Genomic DNA, 10743 nt, shown 5'->3' on the forward strand with positions numbered 1-10743 from the left:
ATTGATAATATGTAGAAAAAAAAGTTTGAAGCACCTAGAGGGTAACGTTTGCGGGAAGCGAAGATAGTTAAACGTGCGCTGGCGTCGGGGAAATTAGAGCTGCCCACAAATCACATAAGGCCTCTGGCTGCCTGCTAATGGACCATCCGTCTCTCACGGGCTTCGTCCAGGAGGGAGTGGGCTGTACTTAATGTTGCCTGCAGGCTACCTATGGCCACGTGCATATTACGCACTGCACATAAGAAAACATTAAAAATATTGCTGAAAAGCGCACTGGCTTCCTACCATCTATATAACTGAATGAATTAAAAAAATTAGCAGCTTTACGATGTTTTGGATGTATGCTTAACAATTCTATAACGTCACGCAAAAACACGCAAATGTTGGGAAAGTAAACTTGAAGTATTCAATCCAAGGACATCGTCAATATCATAAAAATTTCAATTTGATTGGCATGCCATATCCAAGCATATGAACGTAGGGGAGAAATTCAACTGCAAACCGAAACCGAAACATCATTTTGTGCCTTCTAGGTCTCTCATACCAGCCACATATATTATCATCGTACCACACCTTTTCCCGCTTGCCAAGCTTGTTAGCAAATGGTCGAGAACCTCGTTCAGCCTAGTGGAACTGATACATGGAAAAACTAAACTAAAACCATGCATCTCACCAGCATTGCTTCTTACATTATCTTTTCTTCCAATAGTTCAAAATATCTTTTTCTTGTGTTTCTCGTGTCCTTTTTGTTGTTGAAAAGAACGTGTAACAAGAAGCGGGCACAATAGGATAGATAACTCGGGTAAATCAAATCCAGGATACACCGGCTTCATGAGGTGGGCGTCCCTCCCACCGCGCTTCAGCCGAGAGCAAGCAAAATCTTTTATTAGAGAAGAATGAAGTACCAACAGCCCCTCACGAGGCTGAGGATACACCTCCAAACATTAAATCAAGCATGTTCAAACATGTTAAATGTCCTACGGGCATGAATCCATATTTCCCAAAGATGGGGAGGAAGCCAAAGAGAACGAAACGCAAATAACGCGGAAGGATCTAAAACCGCATCATTTCCTGAAAAGAATGGTTGGAGAAGACAACAAATCACAACCTGCATCGTCTTCGGGCTCCAATAAGGGAAGCCACCATTCATTTCGGCAACGCATTTTTCTTCCTCTCTAGAAGAAGCGTTCTTCATATGTTCTCATGCTACTCTTTGAAATTGGATACTTTCATTCTCGGATTTTCACATCCTGATCCAGCCTAATTGCACTATAACAACGTGACATGAAAATATTGCGACGAAACAAGCAAAACTGACAGCACCAGAAACACAAACTGAAAATGAAGTTTAAATAATCAGAAGAGTCTTTCAGAATTGGAGCATTCACACTCAGTATTCATGATATCAAAGCATTTTGCCAGCGCTATTCTTTATTCAACAGCAAAGCTGGAGGAGAAATACTAGATAGAATTCATTGTTGACATAGGAGGTTGGATGAACAGTGTGGGCAATAGAACATAAATTTGCAACAGCAGCCATATGCAAAATAACTGATCTAATCGGTAGCACTAGCTCAAAAAAACTGCTAAACGGTACAGGGAAGGGTAAAAAAAATCTGCTTCCAGCAGTTTAACCTGCTTGTTAGACAACAAAACAGTATATAAAACTCTTCACATCTATGTCCTCCCTCTCATGGATGCTGCATTTCCCAAGTATATCACGCTATTTCTGCAAGACGGGGAAACAATAACACCCCATAAGACTGAACTCAGATAAAATAAACTTAATCCGCTACATATCAGTAATTCTTTAGCAGGAAGGAAACGAGAGAAGCGTTGCTGCAACTCTCTCTCTCACTGTGAGAGAGAGAAGCCCACTTAGTGAATCAGCATCGAAAAAGAGAGAGAGAGAGAGAGAGAGGAAATAAAGACTAGGATTAAACAAATCAATGCCTGCAGTTTTTTTGGACATGTCATTAATATGATTCAGACGAGAATCAAATTGGACTGGTAAAACAGGTCTTGGTTGAACAACGATGCTGCTTCATCTATCTAATCATTCATGTCCGGTCAATGGCGACCAACAACTCATGCTAATGGAGTAGCTAATGGAGAAACAATCAAGCGAACTTATGGCCCAGAAAGACCGACCAAAGTGTCTTAGCTACCTGTTACTACAGACCTTCAAGCCTGAGGGTTCTTCAAAAATTTCTCATTATGTTTTAAAAATATTAATTGTATGGGTAACAGGATAATGCTGGACTGTATAAAAACTTAAGTCTGTACAGGTCAAGCCACCTGCACTTCACTTCTTTTTCATGTACTGAATATGATTCACGTGCATAAAGTTGTCAGGTAATGTCAACAGAGAATAAAGAAACATGAAGATTAAGAAACTACATCTATGGAAGAATGACAAGCTGTGACAATATGTTCAAACCCTTCTTGAGCCTTGCCCAGCTTTTCACTAACAGAAAGTCCTACACTTTTGAACCATCCAGAAGTCACAATATTTTTGTGTGTATGGCCTGGCCATCTAGAAATCAACTTCTCTGCTCCACCATGATTTGTCTGAACAGTATGTAAAAGTGAAGTGTGTGAAATTATGACCACATTATTTGTTGATTTCAATAATTCTTCAACACATCACAAACCCTACCATGTTCATTGTATGAAAATGCCTGGTAGATAAACCTTCAAGTCAATAAAATTGGTTTTATACTTCTGTCATGCAAAACATTATGCGGCATCTGCTACAATATGGCATGTTGTGGATCATGAATATCCGTTACACTGTTACATTAAAACTCTCCTGACCTGAATGCCTTCCTAAGTGGACTTTCAATTCATACATTTCCATTTTTATTCCCAAAATATCCTGTTCATGTTACCTCAGGAAATCTTATAAATGCGACTGTTCATGTTCATGACTTTTGCTTGGGATTTCCTCGGTCCCCAGCTCAGGAAACTTTTGAAATGCAATTTCACCAACAGTGCATGCAGGTCCATGTTCCAGACATACGTAGCTTCTCTGTTGGGTTTCATCATACCCACATACATAGATTAGTTGAGGTCAAAGGTTAAAGTCTTTCCTCTAATAATATATTATTTTTTTGGATGAAATAATGAATAACTGCATGTTGCATGTGCCACACTCTAGCCATGTTATTCATAAGATGCAGCATTTGCTTACAACTCGCATCACAATTTTATAATACAACTCATTCATACCAACACATAATAGCACAGATGCATTATGTGCTCAGCTGATATAGTTTCAACAATCACTTACTAAAATTCAGCTACTTGCTTGTCTGAATAGTTTGATATAACAATATACCAGTTCGTTTTAGTCGACTACAGTTATCTATCTGGTCTCATGCACATGCAGACAGGTCTTTAGGAGCTATAAGGAAAAGACTGGTAGAGAAATTCTCCCCGGTAATTTAGCAATATGAAGGGATGCGGTGAAATCTAACAATCATAAGGCGCCATTGTATGGATAATGAATAGGACTTTAACTCAGAACTTACAAATAAAGCTTCCTTCATCAGCCACCATGTAGACTAACTATAAGATGACTATGGCTTTCTTTGCAAAATAATAGCTTTCATATATTTGACAGCAATATAAAATGACTAGCTTGCTTCACTAGCCTATGACTAAGTCTATGGTTTTTCTTTGCAGAAAAGAGCTTTCATATATTTGACAGCAATACTTAATGCAACATACATATATTGAACAAGTTCTGTTCCAAGAAGCAAAGAAGTACCGAAAAAACCAGGAGATTCAAGGGAAAGCACTAACCTAATCCGAATAAAAAATTGCTAGCAATAAAATCCAAATAAAAGAACTGCTAGTGGTAGACTCTACTATATACCATGCAGCCCAAAGATTCCCGTAGAACACCAAGACGGGATACCATCCCATCTATTGGGACAGAACCGTTCCGCTAGTATCCCAGCATCTCAATCAGGACATCTTAAGACATCCCCTATCCCAAGTGTCGGGACAGAGCGAGACGACGGCGCATCCCATCTAGGGGTGAAAGTAGTATGAATATTATCCTTCGGGATCCATTTCCATATCCGAATCAATCCGGATATGGACAAAAATTTGAGGATTTGACTAACATCAATATTTGTCAAAGAAAAATGGATATAGATATGGATAGACAACTATCCGATCCGTATCCGAATATCCGAATCGACATGTAATCCAATATAATTTTATATAGCACTTATTAATTTTTAAGAAAAATATACAACCATATAAACATATTATTAACTTGATTTATCATCTATTTAATAATAGTTTTGATTCTGTAGTTATAAAGTCTAATTATCTAATAAGTTATATCCATACTTCCAATATCCCAATTATATTCGTATCTGTTTAAAATAAATATGGATATAATTTTTTTCCATCCGAATAATATTCGTATCCGTATTTGTATTCGTCAGGCAAACAAATATAGATACGGATATGCTGATATCCAATCCGTATCTGATTCGGTTTCAGCCCTAATCCCGTTCCATAGGAAAATCGGAACAGCCCCATCCCATGGATTTAAAACCTTGGTGCAGCCATTCCAACTTATCTCACATCAATGAATGGATTCCTTCAATAATTAAAAGAGGATAACACAGTAATGTCCCTATTCTATACAAATAAAAAATTACACCAAATTTATTCTTAATTTTGATATTATTTTGAGTGCAAATGCATGAGTAATCTATAATCATGTGTCGCCTGCACTAACCAGGATGAACATTCATAATAGAAAAATAAAGCTTAGGTTTGAACTTCATATGAATGATGCATAAGATAATAACTTCAGTATTCATGTTTGTGTCTTACAAAGTTTTTTTTAAGTGGAAGAGTGGTATTACCTTTCATGCATCACTTCTTCACCTCCTCATACTCTGCCTCTGGAGCCTGATCACCACCCTGAGAACCACCCGAACCCGATCCACTGGAGCCTCCAGCCATGTGCTGCCCAATCTTTGAAACTGCCTTGTTTGCAGCATCAAGTTTTGCCTTTATGTTGTTAATGTCATCTCCTGCCATTTCTTTGCGCAAGTCTGCCACTGCAGACTCTATCTCTGAAGCAACCTCAGCTGGGATCTTGTCCTTATACTCGCCCAAGCTCTTCTCAATGCTATATATTGTAGTATCAGCAGTGTTCCTGACATCGATCAATGCTTTCCTCTCCTGGTCTTTCTGTGCATGCAGCTCAGCTTCCTTGACCATTTTCTGGATCTCCTCCTCTGAAAGCCCACCAGAAGACCGAATAGTGATCTGCTGCTCTTTTCCAGTTGCCTTGTCTTTAGCAGAGACTGTCACAATTCCATTGGCATCAATGTCAAATGTGACCTCGATCTGAGGCATGCCTCTGGGAGCTGGTGGGATGCCCACAAGTTCAAACTCGCCCAGGAGCTTGTTGTCTGCAGCCATTTCACGCTCTCCTTGAAGCACACGGACACCCACTTGTGTCTGGTTGTCAGCAGCAGTGGAAAAGACCTGAAAATAGATGTCGACAGATAAATGAGAACAAGCCAACAAAGCAGTATGGTATTTGTATCTACCAACATGAGTCAACAGAACATCAACATTGATGGATAGAAGGATAGCTAATTGAGTAAAACAAAATGATACAATAATATGAATCAACATGACTAGTAATAATCCATGTGCCATGCAGCATATCAAGAGCACATTAACTGTTTTAATATTAAAAAAGACAACTACATAAATGTTAACCTTCATAATATTCTATTTCCCTCCTGAACAAAAGTGAACAAACTAATATGACAGTTACAAGCAAATTTTGTTTTATGTCCATTTCTTAACATAATTATTATATTATCACAATAATAAAAAGCATGCTGTTCATGTTATAAAAGCAAGTAATGGCTAGCGCCATACTTGTTAAGTGCAAAATCAAGACTGAAAAAACCACCATAAAATTCACAGAGCTGTTTAACTACCACTGGAACATAAAATCACAATCACAAATAATCCAGGGAATCACATAAAAAGAAAAAATAAAAAAAAGGCAAAAAAAAAATGATGAACATAAATATTACAATAGTAGCATGTGAAATGGCAGTCCTGGCTACCATTCATCTAAATGGTGCCACTTAGCATCATATGACAGCATCAATTACCTGTTCAAATTTGAGGAGGCAAATATAAGGACTACCATTGTCGAAGTAACCATATTCATTAAACTTACCTGACTTTTCTTTGTGGGAATGGTTGTGTTCCTGCTGATCAATCTTGTAAAAATGCCACCAAGAGTCTCAATTCCAAGTGACAAGGGAGTGACATCTAAAAGAAGAAGCTCCTTAACATCTCCACGGAGGATGCCACCCTGAATGGCAGCACCCATTGCAACAGCTTCATCCGGATTGACTCCCTTGCTTGGATTCTTCGCGAAAATTTCAGCAACCGTTTCCTGAACTTTTGGAACCCTGGTCATCCCACCTACCAGAAGAACCTCATCAACTTCCTTGGTGGATATGCCAGCATCCTTCAAACAGTTCTTGCATGGTTCTCTTGTCCTGTCAATCAAGTGATTCACCAACGATTCAAACTTTGATCTTGTGAGTGTGATATTCATATGCTTGCTCCTGATGCATCGGCTGTTATAAATGGAAGATTAATCTCAGTCTGAGATGTCGATGAAAGTTCAATCTTAGCCTTCTCAGCTGCCTCTCGAAGCCTCTGTAGGGCCAATCTGTCCTTTGAGAGATCTATTGCCTCGGTTCTTTTAAATTCACTCACTAAGAAATCCAGCAAGGCATTGTCAAAATCCTCTCCACCCAAGAAAGTGTCACCATTTGTTGCTTTGACCTTAAAACACAGAAACAAAAGATAAGACTAGATTGAAACTAAAGACATTAACAAAGCTTCCCCATGTGCAATGACTGAAAAAAATAAGAAGGGAACACACCTCAAATACACCATTTGATATCTCTAATATTGAGATATCAAATGTTCCCCCTCCAAGATCAAAAACGGCAATCAGGCCCTCCTTGTTATTCATTCCATAAGATAGTGCTGCAGCAGTGGGTTCATTAATGATTCTCTGTACATCAAGGCCAGCAATTCTTCCCGCATCTTTTGTAGCCTGTCGCTGAGCATCATTGAAATATGCTGGAACAGTAATCACTGCTTTAGAAACAGATTTCCCAAGGTAAGATTCAGCAGTTTCCTTCATCTTGGTTAGAACAAATGCCCCAATCTGGCTGGGAGAATACTGCTGTCCATTTGCTTCCACCCATGCATCTCCATTGGGAGCTCGGACAATTTTGTAAGGAACCATCTTCATCTCCTTCTGTGTCTGAGGGTCATCAAAGCGTCGTCCTATCAGTCGCTTCGTCCCAAAAAGTGTGTTTGTTGGGTTGGTCACTGCTTGACGTTTTGCTGGAGTACCAACAAGTATCTCTCCCTTCTGATTAAAAGCAACCACAGAAGGAGTGGTCCTTGATCCTTCAGAGTTCTCTATTACTTTAGGATTCTGAATAGATTAAAAGTAAATCATTGTCAACAAAAAATGGAGTAATAAAAGCTAATCCACTATTGCATCTTTCAAGATAACATAAATGTAACCTTTCCCTCCATCATAGCAACACATGAATTTGTAGTTCCCAAATCAATTCCAATTACATCATTTCCAGCTGGTTTTGAGCTGAATTTTTTTAAAAAAAGGGGGAAAAAGAAAGACAAAAGAAATTAGACACAGTCAAACTGCAAGGTATAACATCTGTAATCACAAAGTAGTTCTGATTTCAAAGGTGTCAGATATTACCTAAATGGTCTAGCCAAACTTGCCCATTTATGACCCAAATGGGAACTAGCCCACGCTGTTTTTGCATGGCCAGACAACTGCGCAAGACACCATCAGCAATAAGGTAATAAAGCTATTACAAATATGGTGAAAAATAACCATCAAATACAACATGACAGTGAACTATATGGACAAACATAAGCTAATCACTTTAAGAGTAAGTTATACAAACATCAATAACAATACTTTCACACAGTCATGGAAGCTGAATAATCAATTTTGATACCTAAGAAAAAGAAATAAGATAAGAAAAATAGATTCAACAGGCAAGCAGCCTGCCAGTAAGCATGTTCATTTCTTTCCCCTTTTCTTAGTATCTAAAATTTTTCGGGTGTTTAACAACATTTTGCAGATTTACTGTCCTCATAAAGAACATGTGTTGTGGTCTATATCAAAAAGTCAATCTATCCACAGACTAGAAATACTGAAAATTAGAATATTGGAAGGCCACAGAAAATAACAATCTCTGCATGGCCTATGGCCTCCAAGTCTACTCCCTCCATTAGCAAAATCTACGAATCCAAATGATAAACAAAATAACCCACGATAATCCATTTCCAAATCATCATAAACTGTGCCCCTGAAGCATAAAATAACTTTCGCCGAAACAATAATACACAGTCATTGAGTTTGTCATGTAGAAAATCCTTGTGAGATGAACGGTGGAGAGTATATGTTTCTCTCCCTGATGAATGGTTTTCCAAGAATATGCCAGAATTCAATCAGAACTCCTAGGCTAAGACACTTTCGTCGACTACACACGGTCGTTCCAGAGCCTAAATTCTCCTTCAAACCCTTCTTTAGAAAAAGACTCAGAGCAAAAGCCCAACAAATAAAAAGGGAAAGAAAAGAAAAGATTGAATCGAGAAGCTTACGGATCCGAGGGGAGAGGAGAGATCTCGCCGGCGTAGGGCTCTGAGAACCACCGAAGTGGCCATTTCTTTGCCTCGAACTGCGGGGAGAACAAGATCGAGAGGAAGGGTTTTAGCCTTTTAGGGGTTTTCGGAAGCCGCTCTTAAATTTCCGTCTGCTGGCGGTGGATCGCGTGAAAGACGAACCCCTAGCCGGAGGGGTGGCATTTAACACATCGCCCCCAAGTTGCTCTCGAAGAGCGTGGAACGCTCCGGTCCAGAGTCCGACATTTCCGACTCGACCGGTACGTGGCGGTGTCTACATTTGGGGGCTGCAGCCATGGCCCAATTCACTACCTACAAAAGATCTTCGCCGAGTGATGGCTAACCATTTCAGAATCTCAGCCGTTCTTGATGTGTGCCGTGATTCTGCCAGTCCTGATCAACCTCCAATCGTCCTCGGTTCAATCCACAAGTTGGATAAAGATTAAAGAGGTTATAGTTGGGACAACATAGATAGGGGTTCTTTATGTACCAACCTTAGGTGCCCATCACCATATAAGGCTGCAATAATAGTATTTGGAGGCTATAAATGGCTTGGATTTATTTGGATCTGTGCTGCACTTACGCCTGATGCTCATCATCAGATTGAGGAGCCATCAAAGATAAGAAGGCAGGCCAAGCTATCTTTGCATTGGAAAGCTCGCAATAAACGGATAATAATTCAATTATCCACGACCAAGCTTATTATAAATGTTCATAATTGCTTTAATAAACAGGTAACGTCATCTTTGAATATTCGATTAAGGAACTAGGGTGCTCTTTCCTCTCCAATGATAGCTCTAGCTTCAATAAAATTTGTTTTCAGGTATGCTGCTGGGTTTATTGTGATGGATCATGATGGGCAGAGCTAGCGGCAAATTGTTGTAACCCTCTTGTGCCATATGCAGAGCAAGTTGCAGCCTATATGGGTGTATTTACTTAGTATCTCATTTCATGATCCACAGGTGTGGCTATAAAGGGATTTTGTTATACGATTTAGTGGATTAATTGTATTAATGTCAGCAGGCAGCAAAACTCTCTTTTACTTTAGAATACAATGGCTTGGAAAGCTTCTCGATAGCTCTTCGTTATCTCTCATTCACATCGAGAGGCCAATTAAGGAGCTAATTTTTTGGCTAATCGAGTGCCAGAGAATAATTTTCTTATTGCCGTGAATGATACAGTGCCTCCTATTCTAAATTACATGTTACTAACTGATGAACCAAGTGTAATGTTTTGTTGAACTTAATGGCCCGTAACACTGCATGTCCTGTGACTTCCTATTCTTGTACCATTCTTGTTTGCCGTAAGGTCCATCTTTGTACTACCAAAAAAAAAAAATAATAATAATAATAGAATTTATAGAAATAAAAGTCCAGGTTGAGTAAGTGTGAATATAACTATAAATAAAAATTAAAAAAAATTAGGGCATGTTTTGTATTTGCCTTTGTTTTCTTCTTTCTTTTCAAAAATCAAATAAAAAAATTAAATTAGACTAAATAAATATATATGATGAATCTTTTCTGTTGTTTCAGTTGCTTGCAAAATCTTTACGCTACTTTTGGTTCGATGGAATGAAAATTTGCCCTATTTCAATGTTGAGTGTGGCAACAAATTGAGAAATCAAATTTTCTTTGAAATCTCTATTCTTTCAAATAAACGAATGGTGATTCCACCCTAAATGAGAGGAATAGCCATGCCCATAAGGATGGGGATGGATATTGTATTTGTGGAAAATAATATTATTTGTAGTATTTGTGGTATATATAGCAAAACAAATAAGAAACTTGAAGGTTACTTAAATATTTATTTTTTATTAAATAATAAAATATCAAGTAATATTTATTTTGTATTATATTAAATGTTACTTAAACGTTTGCTATGTATTGTACGGACATAAAATAATTCACAAAATATAGATATAAACTATTAAGTATATTGAATATCGAATACAGATGTATTAGATAAATATGATAAATTAAATTAAAATAATAA

The 10743-nt window shown here is 38.2% G+C and overlaps 1 protein-coding gene across 1 annotated transcript; it reads right to left on the bottom strand.

Moving 5' to 3' along the window:
* Positions 1 to 1400: 1400 nt before the first annotated feature.
* Positions 1401 to 8928, bottom strand: LOC105043482 (heat shock 70 kDa protein, mitochondrial). The gene is given in 8 exon segments (XM_010921043.3): positions 1401 to 1729; positions 4893 to 5523; positions 6239 to 6633; positions 6636 to 6858; positions 6959 to 7525; positions 7618 to 7696; positions 7817 to 7893; positions 8731 to 8928. Coding segments are annotated over 7 exon segments (2025 nt in total). The 5' UTR covers positions 8794 to 8928; the 3' UTR covers positions 1401 to 1729; positions 4893 to 4902.
* Between the last annotated feature and the right edge of the window lie 1815 nt (positions 8929 to 10743).

This window comes from Elaeis guineensis, chromosome 4, assembly GCF_000442705.2.
Source record: "Elaeis guineensis isolate ETL-2024a chromosome 4, EG11, whole genome shotgun sequence".
NCBI lineage: Eukaryota > Viridiplantae > Streptophyta > Magnoliopsida > Arecales > Arecaceae > Elaeis > Elaeis guineensis.